The sequence below is a fragment of the Propithecus coquereli genome, unplaced genomic scaffold (genome assembly GCF_000956105.1).
Source record: "Propithecus coquereli isolate 6110/MARCELLA unplaced genomic scaffold, Pcoq_1.0 Scaffold304, whole genome shotgun sequence".
Taxonomy (NCBI): Eukaryota; Metazoa; Chordata; class Mammalia; order Primates; family Indriidae; genus Propithecus; species Propithecus coquereli.
Window position 1 is genome coordinate 320,703 of NW_012148664.1, and position 20,086 is coordinate 340,788.

At 43.2% G+C, this 20,086-nt stretch overlaps 1 protein-coding gene across 3 annotated transcripts in view; it reads left to right on the forward strand.

The window, feature by feature from the left end:
• Positions 1-19,221, forward strand: part of LOC105814748 (rho GTPase-activating protein 7) — a 174,587-nt gene extending 155,366 nt beyond the window's left edge. For 2 of the 3 annotated variants that reach the window (XM_012649829.1, XM_012649831.1), the window contains exons 4-14: positions 4,875-4,938; positions 6,649-8,072; positions 8,671-8,847; positions 11,345-11,504; positions 11,608-11,806; positions 13,409-13,622; positions 15,151-15,265; positions 16,064-16,282; positions 16,938-17,155; positions 18,267-18,440; positions 18,795-19,221. In XM_012649829.1, coding sequence (XP_012505283.1) covers positions 4,875-4,938; positions 6,649-8,072; positions 8,671-8,847; positions 11,345-11,504; positions 11,608-11,806; positions 13,409-13,622; positions 15,151-15,265; positions 16,064-16,282; positions 16,938-17,155; positions 18,267-18,440; positions 18,795-18,915 — 3,085 coding nt within the window. In that variant the 3' untranslated portion in view covers positions 18,916-19,221. The remainder of the gene's footprint in view (positions 1-4,874; positions 4,939-6,648; positions 8,073-8,670; positions 8,848-11,344; positions 11,505-11,607; positions 11,807-13,408; positions 13,623-15,150; positions 15,266-16,063; positions 16,283-16,937; positions 17,156-18,266; positions 18,441-18,794) is intronic. The other variant, XM_012649832.1, reaches the window with a different exon arrangement.
• Positions 19,222-20,086: the final 865 nt, after the last annotated feature.

The window sequence follows — 20,086 nt, forward strand, 5'->3', positions numbered from 1 at the left end:
ACTGATGCAGTTTTGGGAGGGGAAAACGTCAGCCTCTGGAATATGAATTACTCTAGACATTTTTTAAATGTTTTAATGCTTAGCTGTGGGGCAGAATTAATTTATTTTCAATTCATCACTGTTGATAATGCATATAAATGATTTCACTCCTAAGATGCATCTCAAGAAATATTTAAGCATTGCATCAGATCAGCCATTTCACACATTGTAAGCCACTTAGGGAACGGACCCTCCGAACAGCAGCCACAGCTTAGGAATTCCTGGGTCATGAAAATATCACTGCAACATTTCAGCCCAAAGGGTCATGATTAAATTCTTGAATACTTTTTCTTTTTCCTTCGGAATAGAAGTTTGAAATTTAGTTTTCCTCTTCTGAAGGGAAAAACGTCCTCTGCACTTTGCTATTTTTATTGGCTCTGAGTACCTTTCGAGAAGTCACCTCCCTTTGAAGGGAATAGATCTTTTGTGAAAGGAAAAGCCCAAAAGAAACTGGAGCTTCATCTGTTTTCAGACTCCACAGCATATTCTGGTTGGACTTTAGTTTTCTCTCGTAGGTAGAAGAACATCTCACATGTTATCTGTGAGAAGGAAATGCAGCGATGGAGGTCGGCGTGGCTTTAAAAATTATCAGGAAAAAAATTAAATTATCAGGCCCAAATTCGAGTATGTGGAGAAAGGCTTTTGGGGCTGGATTTTCAAAAAAATGAAATTTGTCCAAATTCACAGCAACAATCATCAGCTTGTTTGCAATGGGGAACTCAAGGGCTCTTGTCCACATGTTCACATAAGTAGATGTTTCATGAATATGATTCCCCTTTTGAGAAGCCTAAACCAATGTTCGGGAGAAAAAGATGTGAACCCTATACTGTGTATTCCGAGCACCTTCTTTGAAATTTCACTGCAAGTTCTGAGTTGTCAGCAGTGTAGCTCAGGTATTTGTTTTACTGATTATGTCTTAGTCACCTCATTTGCTAGACCTGCCTATTCCAAAACCTTCTCAGCCTATGGAATTCATGGGCCAGCAAATAATGAAACTATAGTGCCCTTTGAAATTTTGCCTTGTGGCTTGTGAAGTTCTCTCTAGACTGATAAACTTTTTATGTTTTCATCTTTTGCCTTGCTGAGATAACAGTTGATTTTAAATATACGTGGCAATACAGTTACAGAAATACAGTTTTAAAAGTTTACAAAATCTTGCATGAGTTTCTCTTTCCCACCCTTCCTCCTACCCTTGTCTTGGACCATATTTTGTGCATGGATGTCACAAATGATCCCATGTATACGCCAGTACTAGCATTCTGCTTAGTTAAAAATATTGATATACCTATAACATTTACAGATTTTACACCTCCTTTGATTGAAAAGCAGGTAGGAGCTGATCTCTTAACATGTTCTACTTAGGGCAGAAGACATGTAGACTTAATGGGTTTTTTGAGAATGATGATGATACTGCTTTAAATATGAAGTTTGGTAATGACCAAAAGTTACAATTACGGGACTACCAGGTTTTTTTGGATTTAGATTGCTAACCAGCATTCTTACATTTGTACTGTAAGGGATTTATGGAGAGATTTCCTTGGAGAGATTGGCTTTGGCCCAGTCTTGCTAGCTTTGTGGTATAATCCAACTCCAATGATAAGGCCAAGATTGCAAGGGAGTTACACTCAGTAGTCAAACTGGAGGAGTGATTAGCTTGTCTTAAAGCATGCACAGATAATATTGTTAATTGTGAACTGTAATCTACTACCAGGATACCTCTTGTGAAATGCTTTTTGTCTTTCTATAAGTTCTGAAAAATACTCCAAATTGCTACTTTCCTTTGGAATTAAAACTTTTAGACTCCTCCTATAAAAACATCAAAGAATGATATAAATCAAGTGACAATCGTATAATGAAAACTAGATTTCCATGCTGTCACCTTCAGTATGTTCTCAGTTGTAAAATAGCCCTGAAATGCCTAAGCCACGAAAAGCAGCCTACCTTGCAGTTGAGTTAACTTTGTTATGATTTCTGGTCTATTAAAAGGGAAGCAAGTAATTTTTTTAAAGCAATTGCACTAACTCCAAGAAAAGACCTTTACAAATTGGAAGTTTTTGTCAGGTCTTTTGGGGAAATTGGTCTTTTTTCTCCTGTTTTTATTTTGGGTTTTTTTTGTTTGTTTGTTTGTTTTTTTGAGACAGGGTCTGGCTCTGTTGCCCTAGCTAGAGTGCTGTGGCATCAGCCTAGCTCACAGCAACCTCAAACTCCTGGGCTCAAGCGATCCTACTGCCTCAGCCTCCCAAGTAGCTGGGACTTACAGGCATGCGCCACCATGCCTGGTTAATTTTTGCTATATATATATTTTTAGTTGTCCAGATAATTTCTTTCTATTTTTAGTAGAGACAGGGTCTCCCTCTTGCTCAGGCTGGTCTCAAACTCCTGACCTTGAGCGATCCACCCGCCTCGGCCTCCCAGAGTGCTAGGATTACAGGCGTGAGCCACCGGGCCCCACTTCTGTTTTTATTTTGAATACAATGGGGCCCAGATCCCGGCCTGCTGTCCTTTTATCAGAGTGCTTGCAAAACTCTTGAACCTTTGATAGCCCACCCTGGGCTCCCTCCCTCTTGGGAGCAGGGTGCAAGTTGCCCAGGAGATAAGAGGGACACATTCCTGTGGAGCTGAGCCTGGGCAGGCCCTCAGGGGGATGGGAATGGCCTAGGCTTCTGGACAGATGGGTTCTGATATCAGCACATAAGCCACTATTTGAGGAATCATACTTAGGGTATAAGTTGTTCTCATTTATTACTATCATTCACATTTATTTTAGAAAGGAATGCCGAAGATAACTGAGTTTGAGTGCCAGAGCCACCATGTTGTAATCGTGTGGCCTTGGACAAGATTTGTGACCTCTCTAAGCCCCCATTTTCTCACCTATAAAATAAAGGCAAATCGTAAAATCTATAGCATAGGGTTGTGAAGATGAAATCCTACATATGAAGTGCCTACCAAAGTGCCTGACCCAGAGTGGGCCCCAATTTGTCTTGCTAGAACTATGATTTAATGTCAGTTCTGTCTCTGAGGTTCCAGCAGTGGGCATTCTTTGGAAGTCCTGGGGGACAGATGAAAACCATAGAAACCCCAGGGAATAACTCTGGGCTTCAGGATTACAATGCCATTAGCTTGGTGCTACCAACATAAAAAGATAATATGGACCTTTATAAAATTGGCCTCCTGAGTCTTTTGTTGTTTGACTCAAATCTAGAGTTTGTGATGTTAAACCCCTCCCCCACTGCATAGACCTCCATGCCTAGTAAATTTCGTTATAAACACCACTCAGCCATTAAAGCCCAAATGAAGTCAAGTGGGTATTTGATTACAGCTTTGATTAATGGAACCCAGACCTAAACTAAGTGTAACCATTCCAGATTCTTTAAATCTTGAAAACATTTGAGAGCCAAAACACCGTGTGTGTAAGTCATTGAAGTAATTGATGCCCCTAAGAAAGAGACCTTATGTCCACTCATTTTAAAGTTTGCAGACTTTTTCTTAGTTATTTGTTTTCGTTCCCTCCCCATCAACAAGAGAGAATTTTTCTGAATGTCGGTGCTCTGAGCTATCTCAGTTTATTCTATAAACAGGCTCCCATATAATCTATGAAATCAAAGGCAGGCTTATCAGGCAGGCAAGAATACTTTCTATCCTGGTGTTGCTAGACAAGCTGCAAGTACAGGATCAGGAAGGTAAATCTTTATGGAAGTCTCACGGTCAGTTTGAATTTGTGTGAATTAAGTGCTCTTTCATAGGATACTATGAAAAGGTAAGAATTGCAATTTTAGGGAAAACTGGTGGGGGTATTTGTGATAGGAGACAGCAGTCAGACGCATGACAGGTTCATTTGAAGAAGATTAAGTGATGATCATCAGGAAGATGTTGGAAAATTGGGGCCAGAAGAGCTGTCACTCACACTTTACATGCCGTTTAGTCCAGCATGTTTACAGAGTTTCTTTTTTCATCTATTGCATTGTTTCCCTCTGAGCTTTTTTTTTTATTTCATTTTCAATGAAACTAAATTATTTCTCTAATTTTAAATTGACATTACCATTTGGCAGGGGTGGGAAAAACATTCAGAGTTAAAATGTGACTCTTGTTCCAAAGAAGAATCTAATCTAAGTACTTATTTCTGAACTCAGTAAGATTTTGATCCTTAAAATAAAAGTTACAGTATACAAATTTTTAAAACAATCATTTGTCCTCTTGCTGTGTGACTATATCAAATGTTATTTTGTCCTATCAGGAAGTTATAAAAATAATTGAATATTAGAGAGGGCTCCAATTTCCTTTGTGTACGAGAACACTGTACAATATTAAACAGGCTGTCCAGGACTATTATTCATCGGAGATAACTAAGGCTTATTTTATTTTTTATTTTAATTTTGATTTGAAATAGAATACACTGCTTATTTTGCAGACAACTGTACTTCATTCCTTGTTATTGTTTCTGTGTCACCGAAAGGAGACACCATAGGCTTTTATTTCTTGGCACTGTATGTGGAGCTCCCTAATGTTCAATGTAAGGATTATTAGAAGAATAATTATTCTCAGTGAGAACAACTTGCTGAGAATTGTTTGTTCCATGAAGAATTAGAGACACCTGACAGTACCATAGCAGAGTGCCATTTCACCATAAAATACTTCACATTAAATTTAAGTGGAAAATTTAAATATAAAGGTATTTTAAACTACTTTTAAAGAAGTTTCTAATACTTCTGTAGACTACAGATATTAATGGGTTCAAAGAAACTCATTAAATATGTTAATTGTTTGGAAAAAAATATTCATCCACCCATCAGTGAGTGGTTGCCTATCTTTGCTAATGTTATTTCTTTGCTCTGTAGGCGTCTAAATACTTTAAACAAATGTGCGGTGATGAAGCTAGAAATTAGTCCTCATCGGAAGAGAGTGAGTATATAAATTATATAGTAGGATGGGTGGGAAAGGGGCAAGCCAAAAACCAGATGATGTGCTTGTTTTGTAATAGGTTTTGTATCTCAAACTCTTATTTTCTAGTTCCACAAGTATATACATTTTTGATATTATAATCTAGTCAAGTTAACCAAAGACTATAGCCTTATGTAATTGAAGCCAATAGCTGCAGCTGGCCAATAAATTATTTTAGGTACTGTTTTTGACCTGAGCAGATCATCTGTTGTTTTGCCTAATAAACTCAATGACTACTACATAGTAAAGGGACGAGGCTTTAGGAATCCCAGTGCATTTTTGCATCGCTCCCTAGAGAAAAGAAAGCTAAAGTTCTTTTCAAACCCTTCTGTCTTCCCAGATATAAGTGACTGTGTTTCAAAACTGTAGAGAGATGAAAGGAAAGGCTGGCTGGTGGGATATTGAAGAATAAGAGATTGGGAGGGAGGAAAGGAGTTGGGGGAGGAGAGGACAGGAAATCCCACACATTGTAGTCAAATGGTGGCACATAACTGAATTGGGTGATATTTTCTTCTACGTGTCAGTTGTGAGGGCCTTTTATGAGATCTTAGGAGAAGAGGTGGGTGTAGCCCTGGGAGTGAATGTCTCAAATTAGAGTAAACAGGGATAAGTTTGGCCAAAGAATATATTTCTCTGACTGTTCAGAGTATGAATTTTAATTATCCTAGAGTCCATGACCTGCAAAAAGTTGCCTTCTTGGGGAGTTAAACCTTTTAAACAAATGAACTGGAACCTCAGCACCCAATGAACTGTGCAGAAGAGCCCTCCAAGTCAGCGTTTAATGCTCTCTACTCATTGTCCTGTGAAACTCGGGTCATAGGATATTTTCCACACCAGTGGGAAGGATATGTATCATGCTGAATGGTGCCTTTTGATATCCTGCCAGAAAGGCCAAGATGCAATAGTCCATGTGACAGCACATCCCTGAGTCCTGAACATAAATCAGGCATCATCAGCAAAGATGTTATTTGGCGTTTACGAATATTATGTGCTGTCAGGGCCTGGTATTTGTGAAGCCTTGTTAAATGGCCTGGAGCAGGTCTGACGTTGAAACTCCCCAGGACAGTGTGGCCTGGGCTCTAGCCCCCGTGCTTGGTGCAGTGGGCGGGGGGCGGGGGGGATGAGGACCAGGTAAGAGGCTACAAAGAGGCTTCAATGGACAGAGCTGTGTGATAGCTCACCTCGTCCCATGTCCCAATTAGTCAGGTAGGAGATCTTGTGAATTTTTAGAGTGGCTAGAGATTTAAGTTATCCCTCTTCTTAGTGTTTGAAAACTACCTTTTTAATTGCAAAAGGGAATCTAAACACATGCTAACAACAGACGGCAAAACCAGAGGCCATCCAGAGGCAGTCCTACCGGTTGCTGACTCCAGTTCAAAATATTTTGCATGCCTGGAATTTTCACTGATCTCAGAGGTTTCCCCTGTGAACAATTAAAGAACAGCCTATAGATCCCACGTTTCCATAAAATTACTCTTACTTAGCTTGCAACATTTGATCAGGCTTTCTCCTTTTAAATACATCTTTGTTATTAAAAAAAAGAAAAGTAAGAAAGTATAAGGGGGGAAATAGAACCTGGTGGCGTGTTCTTAGCAGTCTGGTCCTTAGAACACGCCCGCTCCCTGCTGGCTGCCAGTCCCAGTGTGTCAATGGCTTCCTTCTGCTTTGCAGAGTGAAGATTCAGACGAGGATGAGCCTTGTGCCATAAGTGGCAAATGGACTTTCCAGAGGGACAGCAAGAGGTGGTCCCGGCTTGAAGAGTTTGATGTGTTTTCTCCAAAGCAGGACCCCATCCCCGGGTCCCCAGACGACTCCCACCCAAAGGATGCCGCGAGCCCTGGGGGCGTGCTGATGGACCTCGGCGAGCACCAGGAGGTGTCCTCCGTCCGCAGCCTGAGCAGCACCAGCAGCCTCCCCAGCCACGCGCCCCCCAGCGAGGACACCGCAACCCCCCGGACTAACTCTGTCATCAGCGTCTGCTCCTCCAGCAACTTCGCGGGCAATGACGACTCTTTCTGCAGCCTGCCCTCTCCCAAGGAACTGTCCAGCTTCAGCTTTAGCATGAAAGGCCACGAGAAGAACGCCAAGTCCAAGACGCGCAGCCTGCTGAAACGGATGGAAAGCCTGAAGCTCAAGGGCTCCCACCACGGCAAGCACAAGGCACCGTCCAAGCTGGGCCTGGTCATCAGTGGGCCCATTCTGCACGAGGGGGTGGACGAGGACAAGCTGAAGCAGCTGAACTGCGTGGAGATCTCCGCCCTCAACGGCAACCGCATCAACGTCCCCATGGTACGAAAGAGGAGCGTCTCCAACTCCACGCAGACCAGCAGCAGCAGCAGCCAGTCTGAGACCAGCAGCGCCGTCAGCACGCCCAGCCCTGTCACCAGGACCCGGAGCCTCAGTGCCTGCAACAAGCGGGTGGGCATGTACTTAGAGGGCTTTGATCCCTTCAATCAGTCGACTTTTAACAACGTGGTGGAGCAGAACTTTAAAAACCGCGAGACCTACCCGGAGGACACCGTGTTCTACATCCCTGAAGATCACAAGCCTGGCACTTTCCCCAAGGCCCTCTCCAATGGCAATTTCTCCCCCTCAGGGAATAACAGCTCTGTGAACTGGAGGACGGGAAGCTTCCACGGCCCTGGCCACATCAGCCTACGGAGGGAAAACAGCAGTGACAGCCCTAAGGAACTTAAGAGGCGCAATTCCTCGAGCTCCGTGAGCAGCCGCCTCAGCATCTACGACAACGTGCCAGGCTCCATCCTCTATTCCAGCTCAGGTGACCTGGCCGACCTGGAGAACGAGGACATCTTCCCTGAGCTGGATGACATCCTCTACCACGTGAAAGGAATGCAGCGGATAGTCAATCAGTGGTCAGAGAAGTTCTCAGATGAGGGCGACTCCGACTCGGCCCTGGACTCAGTCTCTCCGTGCCCGTCCTCGCCAAAGCAGATACACCTGGATGTGGACAACGATCGGGCCACACCCAGTGACCTGGACAGCACCGGCAACTCCCTGAATGAACCCGAAGAGCCCTCTGACATCCCAGAAAGAAGGGATTCTGGGGTTGGGGCTTCCTTGACCAGGTCCAATAGGTAAGAGCTCTTCTCCTCCCTCCAGACTGGGGAGAGGGGATGAGAAAGAAACTTCTTCTGCTTGTTCTGTGGGGGGGAAATGAGCTTAAGTCTGGCATTCGTAGCCTCATAAATTCCCAAGGAAGGTGTCAGACCAGGAAATGCCAACATTCAAAAAGAATGGGCATTATTGCATGGGTACAAGGTTCCAGATGGGGAAGAGGAAAAGAATTCTGGAGATGGATGGTGGTGATGGTTGCACGACAGTGTGCACGGACTTCATGCCACTGAACCGTACGCTTAAAATTGGTTCAAATGAAAGCTGGGCGTGGTGGTGTGTGCCTGCAGTCCCCCTACTCGGGAGGCTGAGGCAGGGGGATGGCTTGAGCCCACGAGTTCTAGGCAGCAGTGAACTGTGATCAGGCCTCTGCACTTCAGTCTGGGCTACAGAGACCTTGTCTCAAAAAAAAAAAAATGGTAAATTTTATGCTGTGTGTACAGTGGGCGGGGGAGGGGGGGAGAATGGGATAGAAATTGAGTCCTCTCGGTTCTTAAGATGCCAGCAAGCAGTTCGTTGCTGATTTTGTGTCACTCACTGTCCTCTACTCTTCTGTCGCAGGCACAGACTGAGATGGCACAGTTTCCAGAGCTCTCATCGACCGAGCCTAAACTCTGTATCACTGCAGATTAACTGCCAGTCTGTGGCCCAGATGAACCTGCTGCAGAAATACTCGCTCCTAAAGTTAACGGCCCTGCTGGAAAAATACACACCTTCTAACAAGCATGGTTTTAGCTGGTGAGAGTTTAAACTGTCATTGAAAGTGATATTTTCAGTCAACTCCTTGAGGCTGTCCCCACACTAGCATATGACAGTTCTGTCCTTGATGAATATCTTTAGTCTGTCATCCTACTGCAATCAGTCTCTGCATTCCTGAGGTCACATTTGACACTGCTAAAGCCAGGGTAGTCTTAGGGAATTATCAGCATGGGTTGGTTGATTGATTTTTCAGTTCTATGAGTGACAAATTGCCAGTTGATGGGGTGAGGATAAGAGTGCATTACTCTTACATCACGTGGTGTGGGCGTCTCCTTCCCAGTGGTAGAAATAACCCACTGTAGGTAAATGTATGCACAGTATCAGATCATATTTATGGAAGAAAGGAAAGAAAAATGTTAAGATGTTATGAGGCCATCTTTGAAATGCTTGGTTTACAGTACCTGGCCTTATAACCTTATTCATGCATGTTTTGAGAAATCATTTTGGATGTATTTGCAGCATCACTCAAAAATCTACCTGTGCAAAAGAGTTGAAGCTATGTTTTTTTCCCAGCAAAGACTCTCCAACAGGGAATAATAAATTTAAGGAATTCACTACACTAAGATATAGACTAAAATATAAATAAAGATGAAATATATTAGATGAATTGTTCATAATTACTTTTAAAAATACAGCCCTTAGTGTATAGTATGAGACACAGAATGTTAGGCCGGAAGGGTCGTGGATGTGGCCCAATCGGTGCACATCTTAATCTTTCTGCTATCTGTACAAAGCAGAGAAATGTCTTTAGATTGACATCTCAGTGCATTTCACAGTGTCAGCTGAGTGGCCTCAAGTCTTTACAGTAATCTGAGTCTTTATTACCCAGTTGCACAACTGCTGCGTTTTATACAATTGGAGATCAGCCCATTGCATCAGTAGTTCTCTGTGTCAAACTCAAGTTGCTTGATAGAGTCGGCGAAGCAACGTAACTGTTCCTTCTCTCCCCAGCTCCTCCTATCCTTGGGACCCATAGTGAGTTTAACTTCAGCATCAAAGCACCTCCTGTTCAAAGGCTGTTATTATGTGAGCCTTGCTAAATACAGAAGTTGTTTGTTCTGAATGACAGAAATAAGTATTGACCGGTTTATCCTCACATGCTTCAGATTCTCGGCGGGGATCGTAATGTGTTCTTTCCACATTCCGCCGCTGGGCTTTTCTACCCCGACAAAGCGAGTATTATGCACACTTATGGCCGTGATGCCATATACTTAACTGTATGGAAATACAAGCCGGGCTCTGCTCTTTGCTTTATACCTTTCCTACAGCTATAAACAGCAGAGTGTCGTGGCTGTTGGTAAGCACTCAAAAGTCAAAGCGGTCGGTCTTCTGCAGAGCTCCTCTGTGCTTGGAGTCATATTTTCCCTCCTGGCTATTTAAAACTACATACTTTAGATTCTCATTGCTGAATCGCCCACCCCCTTCCCACCAAACCCACAAGAATCTAAAAGTCCATAATGCTTCTTGAGTTCTGGTCAGTTTTTCCAATGAGTCGAAACCAAATGGAAAAGCCTGGCACTGTGGGATCCGTGGAGTAGGGACAACTTCTGCACAGAGTTCTTTTCCTGTTTGGCCTTGCCCTTTCTTGTCCTGTTCAGAGAGGTCATTTGTAGAGCTGAAACTTCTGCTTGACAGCCTTAAACGCATGACATCAGTTTCCTGCTGTTGCATATACTGCTGGGGGTCGGGGTGGGGCGAAGACCTGGTTTCAGGACCCTAGGGAGGCTGGGATAGGCTCACAAAACCCCCATTGTTCCTTTTCCATCTTCCTTTAGAAACCTAAAGATGTTATATTCTCCAGGGACATCAGGAGGAGAATTGATTTTGACTTAGGATCATTCACTGTTGAACTCTGGAGTCAGTTTTCATTGTGTTAGACCAACATTGTGTGTTTGCCGTTTTCTCATCCAGTGTTACCTGAACCTTGTTACCTTAAATGCTTTAGAGCTCATGAAGAATTCAGAAGAGATTCTTACCCTTTTTCAAGACAAATAGGAACTTGTTCTTCACACTCTATCAGAAGCACATAATTAGGTGTATTAGAAGCACGTGTTGTTTGTTGATTTCTGCCATTTTGTGAGGAAGCCCTTCAATTCCCTTAAAGTAGTAGACCCCAGTTCTCAGGGTTAACAGTAGAAGGACAACCCCAAGGACATGTGAGTGGGCCTCACACCCCCAACTCTTAGAAGATCCAAAACAGCACTGTCCAACAGAACTGTCTTTGCTGGTGGGAATGTTCTGTATTTGCACAGGCCAGTACAGTAGCTACTGGCCACAAATGACTGGGTAGGGAGCGCTTGAGATGTGGCTGGTACAACTGAGGAACTGAATATGTCATTTTGTTTAATTTCAATGTAAACATCCACACACTTAGCACAGATCTAGAGCCCACAGGGTTTACCTGCAGAGATAAGACAAATGTAAAGGGATGAGTAAACCTATCTCTCCCACTACCCCCACGGTGTTCTTTAAACAGGGCTGTGCCCAAGTTCATGAAAAGGATCAAGGTTCCAGACTACAAGGACCGGAATGTGTTTGGGGTCCCTCTGACGGTCAACGTGCAGCGCACAGGACAGCCCCTGCCGCAGAGCATTCAGCAGGCTATGCGCTACCTCCGGAACCACTGTTTGGATCAGGTGAGAGCCACTGCCTGTGGGTGCCACGAACTCAGGGGAGCTCAGGTGTGAGCTGCTGCTTCTGTCTCAGTGTTCCCAACGCTGAATGTTTTTCTCCCAACAGGTTGGGCTTTTCAGAAAATCGGGCGTCAAATCCCGGATTCAGGCTCTGCGCCAGATGAACGAAGGTGCCATAGACTGTGTCAACTACGAAGGACAGTCTGCTTACGACGTGGCAGACATGCTGAAGCAGTATTTTCGAGATCTTCCTGAGCCACTCATGACAAATAAACTCTCAGAAACCTTTCTGCAGATCTACCAATGTGAGCGCTCTTTGATCTTGGGGTTGTTGGTGTTGGGAGAAAGTGGGAACAACTGATGCTCAGGTTCCTTTGATGTCGTTCTTGTGACCAGAGGACCTGCGTGGTGACCTCTTGGAAACACGTGTCATCAATTTCTTCCTTGCCTCCTTGTTCGTGGAGCAGGTAGTTCTGTCTGCTTATTGAATGATGGGAAAATAAATTTCCCAGTCTTTAACAACTGTAAAAATTCTACATTTTTACATCCTGATCTCGTTTTTTTCTTTCATCTGTTTCTAGAACACTGTTATCTAAGATGCTTAGATAAAGATCAGATACCAAAATTTCTCTCTCTCTCTCTGCCTCCTCTGCAGAAATTTCGGTGGCTTCACAATCTCTCTCTAGCATGGTTGTTGTATTTAAAATTTCACAGGTGCCTGTGTGTTTTATCTTGCTGTAAAATGAATAAATAATCTTTTTCTGTTATTCATCTCAGTCTCTGCCAGAAATACTTGGGAAAACAATACCCATGCCCTTCTCGCTTTTATGTAAAGCTTAAAGCAAACAGTTGTCTAAATTAATGATCAAGATCAGGATTGTAGCTTTTACAGCCTTGTGTTTTTCTTGGCTCACTGCGGTATTACAGCAATGCAGTTTAAAAGCAGCCTCTCTTAGTGTTCAAATTGTCTTTAGAACCAGCGCATTGGACTTTATTTTATGAGAAATAGAGCTGGTCTGGATTATTTCATTAGTTGTTTCATCCTTTCATATTTTATGAAAACACAGGTCACATTTTCCCGGCCAAGGTATTTGTTATGTATTGTAACCATGGAGCTGTTTAATCAGTGTGCCCTATGGAGCTGCATTTGAGTGACGTGATTTTTCCACCACATGCTTTTTAAAAGATTTTTCTAGTAAAGGAGACCCGAAGGTTGAGTTTAGCATTTTCTACATGGGGACTATTGTATGGGTTTATTTGCATTTTTATATATTTGCATATCTATATGCATTTTTAATAGCCTCTCAGTATGCTTGCTAAAATTTAAGAAATTCCTAGTTAAATATATCTGTTGTTTAATTTGACTATTTTAGCAACTTACTTTGTCCATTTCAAGAATGAGCAAATCAGTTAAACTTAGGAAATTCCTCAAAGATACTAAACATTTTATAGTCAAGGCAAAGAAATCTCAGTTCTTATCCTCTGGCACGTGTCGCAAATAAGGTTTTCCATTGACACTAAACAAAAGTATAAAGTCTATAATGTTTTCAGTAATTGAGATTGGTAAACGAGCAATTTTTGAAAGTGCTTAGGGAAGAAAAAACTGTTTTGTAAAAACTAAAAGAACACACATTCTCTGGAGCTAAACTCTGAGGTGGATTTAAGAGTGTTTTGGTAATGTGGGTGTTTAAAATTTTTTAACTCCTCCACGAGGCAGGAAATACTTGAGGGCAGTAATGCCGGTGGCAATTCATCATTTTTTCCGTAGTACCCTCTAGTATATTCTCTGCAAGTGCTTGTTCGGTACTGGGCCGAGGTATTTGATGCTGATATTTGCTTTGGGACATTTCCTTGCTATGTGCATGGCAAATCACCATGTTGATGGGAGAAATGCTGGTGTCGTGCAGATGTACCCAAGGACCAGCGCCTGCAGGCGATCAAGGCGGCCGTAATGCTCCTGCCTGATGACAACCGGGAGGTTCTCCAGACCCTTCTTTATTTCTTGAGCGATGTCACAGCGGCTGTAAAAGAAAACCAGATGACTACAACCAACCTGGCCGTGTGCTTAGCGCCTTCCCTCTTCCACCTCAACACCCTGAAGAGAGAGAATTCCTCCCCAAGGTACGGGCTGGATGGGAGGTGCACGCATGGGCTCTGTTCCTCACACTGAGGCCTGTCACTGTGTTTTTGTTGGATTCTTACCTGAACCAAGCAAAAATGAGTTAGACCACCTTCATGCGCAGCCCACACACCTCCACAGCACGCAGCCTCTTCTCCTCTCAGCCCTGGGGCTGCGACTTTCTAGACAATCTGATAACAACCTGATCATGAGAGAATGAGCCTTGGATTGCTGCTCTGCCTGGCAAGTGTTTGCTCTTGAGGCAAGTCTCATAGTGTCCATCGTACTTTCTGCCAGCGAAGAAGCATGCGGGTTTACTGGCCTAAAAAACTGGATGGAAAGTAAGATTCCTGCCACCTTGGCCTCTGCGTGGTGAGGAAAGCCAAACTCTTGGCCTGTGCCAGAAGTTGAAAGGAAATAGCCTAAATGAACCAAGAATAATGTTGGGCCTCAGAAGTTGATTCTATTTGGGATCTGGCCAGAGCCAATCGTTTGCAAAATTTCTGCCTAGAACATGTGTATATGAGATAGGGGTGGCTCTGGAAAAAGTCGAGGAATCTTGAAAAATAACGAAAAGGCTGATACTTGCTGGGCACTTACTCTGCGTCAGGCACAGAATGGTCCCTTTGCATTCTTCATCTCATTTAATCCCCATGACAGTCACAGGAGGTGAAGGCCCTGTGAGCGTCTATTTGACAAATGAGGAAAGGGAGGCTTAGGGAAGTCAGTTCGGTAAGCAGCTTGCCCACGTCTGGCAGGAAGAGATGGCAGGGCCAGTTCGAGCTTCTCACTTCCATGACTATTTCATGTAAAGACCTTCTTCTAGTGGAGCGTATGAGAAAGTAGTTCACAAACTGGACTTAACCCGCCCAGACTAAATCCATCCTTTCCCTCAGCTCTAAAGGAGATTTGAAAGTATTTCTTAGCTAGAGCCACGGGGCCTACTTGTACTAGTTGAAGTTAGCTTTGCATCTGAAAGCCGTACAGTGCTTAAATACCCTTTTAACTAGTTCTAAAAGCTTACTGGGGCATTGCAGCTGCAATGGGATAGAGAACTAGAGAGAAGCAGAAGAGAGAGATCAGATAAGATTAAGACAAAACTCCTAAGAAACAATAGATGTGTCCCTCACCTCTGGGAGGTGATCCTGTGTATTTAAACAGGTAAGAATAGGGGCACCCTTTCCCCAAGTTCCAGTGACTCCCGCCCCATGCTCTTCTAAGCTGCCTCTTCCTCCCCACCATGCATACGTAGACCTTACAAGCTGCCCTATTTAAAATAGAAACCTATTGAACAAAGTGGCTTTAAATCACCTGGATTTCATTATAAACAAGTCTCTTTAATGTCGTCCTGTGTGTTGTTGATAAAACTCCCCGAGAATCACAGGTGACCAAAGTCAAAGCTCTCCTGAACCAGTTAACAAGTAGGTTCCAGTAAAATGATTTTTTTTTGGCTTTGTTTGAATAAATAATACATTGATCGAAAGTATATAAGCATCTGAATCCTTCCCTTCCTGTATTTCTTCTACCTAGGGTAATGCAAAGAAAACAAAGTTTGGGCAAACCAGATCAGAAAGATTTGAATGAAAACCTGGCTGCCACTCAGGGGCTGGCCCACATGATTGCGGAGTGTAAGAAGCTTTTCCAGGTAAGGAGCTGGGAAAGTTGGCTGCTTTGTAAAGGATAACGTGATTAGGTACAAAATCCTAGGCTTGATACTTGATCACAGCTGGAGATTATATACATAGCCTGAAAATGTCTTATTTATATGTTATAATGTATAAGCTTGTTAGAGTCAATGCTTAATGAAATTGCCCACCTTGGAGATGCTCCGTTAAAAGCAACGAATCGCCTGGAACTAAAATTCTGCATCTAAAAACCTTGCCTTAATCAATGTAACTTAGTCCCTTATTCTAACTTTTCCAAAGTTACACAAGAATAATCTTTTTTTTTTTTTTTGAGACAGAGTCTCACTCTGCTGCGCCAGCTAGATTGCCTTGATGTCAGCCTAGCTCACAGCAGCCTCAAACTCCTGGGCTCAAACAATCTGCCTGCCTCAGCCTCCCAAGTAGCTGGGACTACAGGCCTGCACCACCACGCCCAACTAATTTCTTTCTATTTTTAGTAGAGACGGTGTCTCACTCTGGCTCAGGCTGGTCTCTAACTCCTGAGCTCAAGCGACCCTCCCACCTCAGCCTCCCAGAGTGCTAGGATTACAGGCGTGAGCCACCGCGCCTGGCCGGGAATAAGCTTTTCAGATACATTTATGGAGGTGATCTGTTTATAACCTTATGCTACCACATGAGGTTGGCAGGGATCTCCCACCATCTGTGGGAAGATGCCTGCACGGCCTTGAGCATCCAGGCCATTGTTTCTGCCCTGCCTCTTCCTCTGATGATGCAGACAGGTGGACTCACCTCCTTTTTGTCCCTCATGTTCCACCCAGGTTCCTGAGGAAATGAGCCGCTGTCGTAATTCCTATACCGAACAGGAGCTGAAGCCCCTCACCCTGGAAGCCCTGAGCCGCCTGGGTAATGCTGAATCCACTGACTACCAGCACTTCCTCCAGGACTGTGTGGACGGCCTGTTCAAAGAGGTCAAAGAGAAGTTTAAAGGCTGGGTCAGCTACTCGACTTCGGAGCAGGCCGAGCTGTCCTATAAGAAGGTAAATCTTCTCCCTGTTGTCGGCCAGTCAAGTTCCCGTGGTAAGGACTCAGATTCCTCAGAGATGAGACTCTTTGGCCAGCCATAATCCTACGGGGATCTATAGCCCAGACCCTGGCAGCGCTGGGCAGCCAGGAGGTTCAGGTTCCCCAGATAAGAGTGGAAACCAGTCAAGTGAGGAATAACACTCACCTGGTGTGACACTTGTAAGAGGATTTCAAGCTATTTCTAGTGAAATCCTTTGGTTCTACAGAATCACACTTGAGTTCCCCAAATGTTTTACTCCTGTTGTTGATTTTTTGGTATTTTATGACATGCTCAGTAGGCGGTATTTGTTGTTACTTTCTCTACCACCTTGAAAATAATGAGAGCAGGTGGATAGCCATGCAGGCTTTGGGGTGCAAATGGATGATCTTACTTTGTTACATTCGCTCTGACATAGGTCTGAGAAAAACAAAGAATTTGACTTGACTAGGATTGACAACATAATTGTTCACTTTCTGACTTGCTCTTGAATATATTTTGGGACAGCAGCCTATGAAAGTCGTAGATTGATTAGCCTTTGACATATGACCTGGTCCTCAACTAACAATTTGTCTTCGAAGTCTAGATATGAATGGGTTGTCCTAGCACTGAAAAATACACCCTCTTTTCAGGTGAGTGAAGGACCCCCACTAAGGCTCTGGAGGTCAACCATCGAAGTTCCCGCTGTGCCTGAGGAAATCTTAAAGCGCCTACTTAAAGAACAGCACCTCTGGGACGTAGACCTGTTGGATTCGAAAGTGATCGAGATCCTGGACAGCCAGACTGAAATTTACCAGTACGTCCAGAACAGCATGGCACCCCACCCTGCTCGGGACTACGTGGTTTTGAGGTGAGAGCTTCAGAATTGTTTATTGTGGCAAGAGTGACTCGATATCAGCACCGAGCCTGTATGTCACTGAATCTTACAAGATGGTAAAAATCATTTAAAGTAGAACAAAAGCCTCCAGAAAAGGAGTGAACCTTTGCAAATATAGGAAATATATCTATGTTTATTCCAGCAGTGTGTTCCTCACTGAGAATGGTTTGAACTCTTTTGGAACTAATCTCAGAAAGAGAGGCCTATTTAAGTGAACATGCTCATTGGTGGCAGATTTTTGCCCCTTTTAGGATAGATTTTTCTAGTTAGAAACAGCTAGTGAATGAATAAGCCAGGAAATAACATTTGAGTCCCAAGGGAGATGTGGTTATGGCTGATTTATATGTAATTCGTAAGTTCTCTGGAGATACTATTGAAAGAAGAATTCCAAAAATCTTGGAGGAAATGTCACATTGAGAGTCCAGAATTTTTCAGACAAGCAGTGCTCCTTTTGGGTGTCCATGTTCTAAGACATTTGTGAAATATAAAGATGGTTTTAAGCTCCACTTCACAGGGGTTCTGTTTTCAAGGAGAAGACTGTCGGAGCACACACACCCCCTATAGAAGTGGTTTTGTACAGAGTTTCTTATTCAGGAGTCCTTGGAGAGTAGTGTCTTATTCTATTCTGTGTTGCTATAAGAGAATACCACAGATAGGGTATTTTATAATGAATGGAAATATATTTGGCTTATGGTTCTGGAGGCTTCCAAGGCCAAGATCGAGGGGCCATATCTGGTGAGGACCCTCTTGCTGTGTCATCCCCATGGCAGAAGGGCAAAAAGAAGGCAAGAAAGCAAAAGAACGAACGAACTTGAAGCCTCGAGCCCTTTTGTAATCAGCATTAATCCACCTTGCATTAGGCCCCACCTCCCAACATTGGGGATTAAATTTCCAGCACATGCTTTTAGGGGAACATATTTACACTACAGCAAGTAGTTTAGGGGGTACCATTTACCCAGGCCTGGATCACACAGCCCATACACTGAGCCTGGTCCCTCGGCTGTCTCCCCTAAAAGTGAGGCACCGTTTTAAACTTGGCTTCTAGAAAATACCATTTTCCCTCCCTCTGGTTTTGTCTCTACAGAACCTGGAGGACTAATTTACCCAAGGGAGCGTGTGCCCTTTTACTCACCTCTGTGGATCATGACCGGGCGCCTGTGGTGGGCGTGAGGGTTAATGTGCTCTTGTCCAGGTATTTGATTGAACCCTGCGGGCCAGGGAAATCCAAACTCACCTACATATGCAGAGCTGATTTAAGGTACGTTCTGATTCTGATTTTTTGACACAATGTGAGGGTTGTGAAGAAGATTCAGACTTTTTGTCTGATGTAAAGAATGTCTGCAATGACTACATCCTTGTTGGTTACTTCATGAAGAGTGGTGCTCATAAAGTCGCATCTTAGTGTACATTGGTCTCTTGTGTACCGCTTCCTAATTTGGATCCCTTAGAAAAATCTGCTACAAAAGCAATGCAGATATGGTAGTTCTGCCGTGAATTTAAAGCCACAGGAAATGATAGATTTTATGCGTTTGAACGAGCAAGCAGATGTTTCTCATTTTATTTCAGTGCTTTCTAACTTAAATAATTCATCTCCTTTTCCTTTCTGCTACAGGGGCCACATGCCAGAGTGGTACACAAAATCTTTTGGACATTTGTGTGCAGCTGAGGTTGTAAAAATCCGGGACTCCTTCACTAACCAGAATACTGAAACCAAAGACACCAAATCTAGGTGATTACTGAAGCAAAGCAACTGTGTCCACCATCCGGGTGTTCATTCGTAGAACCTTGCCAGTCCCTGGAAGAATGGGTTCCATGTCTGATCCTCAAAACTACAAGTTGGAGTGTAGGAATTGACTATAGCAATTTGATACATTTTTAAAGCTGCTTCCTGATTGTTTAAGGTCTATATTAATAGACCTTGACTGGAATATATAAGACTGTGCAAAAAAAAATGTATTTGTATTCTTATTCAGATTGCTTCTGAGAAGCAAAACTAAATACATTACAGAAGATAATGAAGATACTTTGTTCTCTTGTGATATCGGTGTATGTGTACCTGTGTCATTTTATTCGCAGTGCGTTGAGGGACTGGTGTATCCACTGGAATAGCTGGTACTCTTTGACATGTTTTCTCACTGAGATGAGCAGAGAAAGGTTTGCACAGAGGAGTGTGAATGTGTGTTTGTTGCTGGTTGAATGGCGTAGATGTATAGGTTGGGATGCAGTGTCTGGCACACTGAGACGCCTCCGAGAAGGATATTGATGCATCGGGTTCAGTTTAACCTGGAATATCTGACTACCCACGAATCCATCAGAAAGGGGGCCTAAAACCCTTGTCCATTTATTGGGTTTTCCCCCCAAGTTATTAAGCGTATTTCTTCTCCGCCAACCTCTTCTGTACTTGAATTCTAGTAGATTTACTCTGATACCCATTTCAAATTTTTTTTTTTTTTGGACCTGATTGCAAATAGTGATACAGTTTTAACCAGCAGAGATTAGTCCAAGGATGAAGCCCCTTAGTCCCAGCCTTACTGGCTCCAAAGCATAGATTTGGTTTTGTTTTTAAGCAGAGGTGTGAAAACTGAGCATTCTAACATTTACTCCTGAATCAAGCATCAAAACGTTTTCCCTGTTAGAATTCTTTGCATTTTTGTGTTTATAACAGAAACTTTTTTAAGACACTGTATGTATGGGAACATAGGAAACTATGTATGTTCCAAGGAAATCCCCATAAATTTAACCCAGCTACAAAAGGCCCTTTTGTTTTTTTGGTGGTCCTTATTAACAGCATTCCTGAAAGCTGCGTTTATTAATTGGGTTTGTTCTTATCAGCAAATAGGTTTTCTGGTTTTATGACTTTCTGCTTTATTTTGGTTTTCCTACATTTCTTTTTCTTTTCCTTTC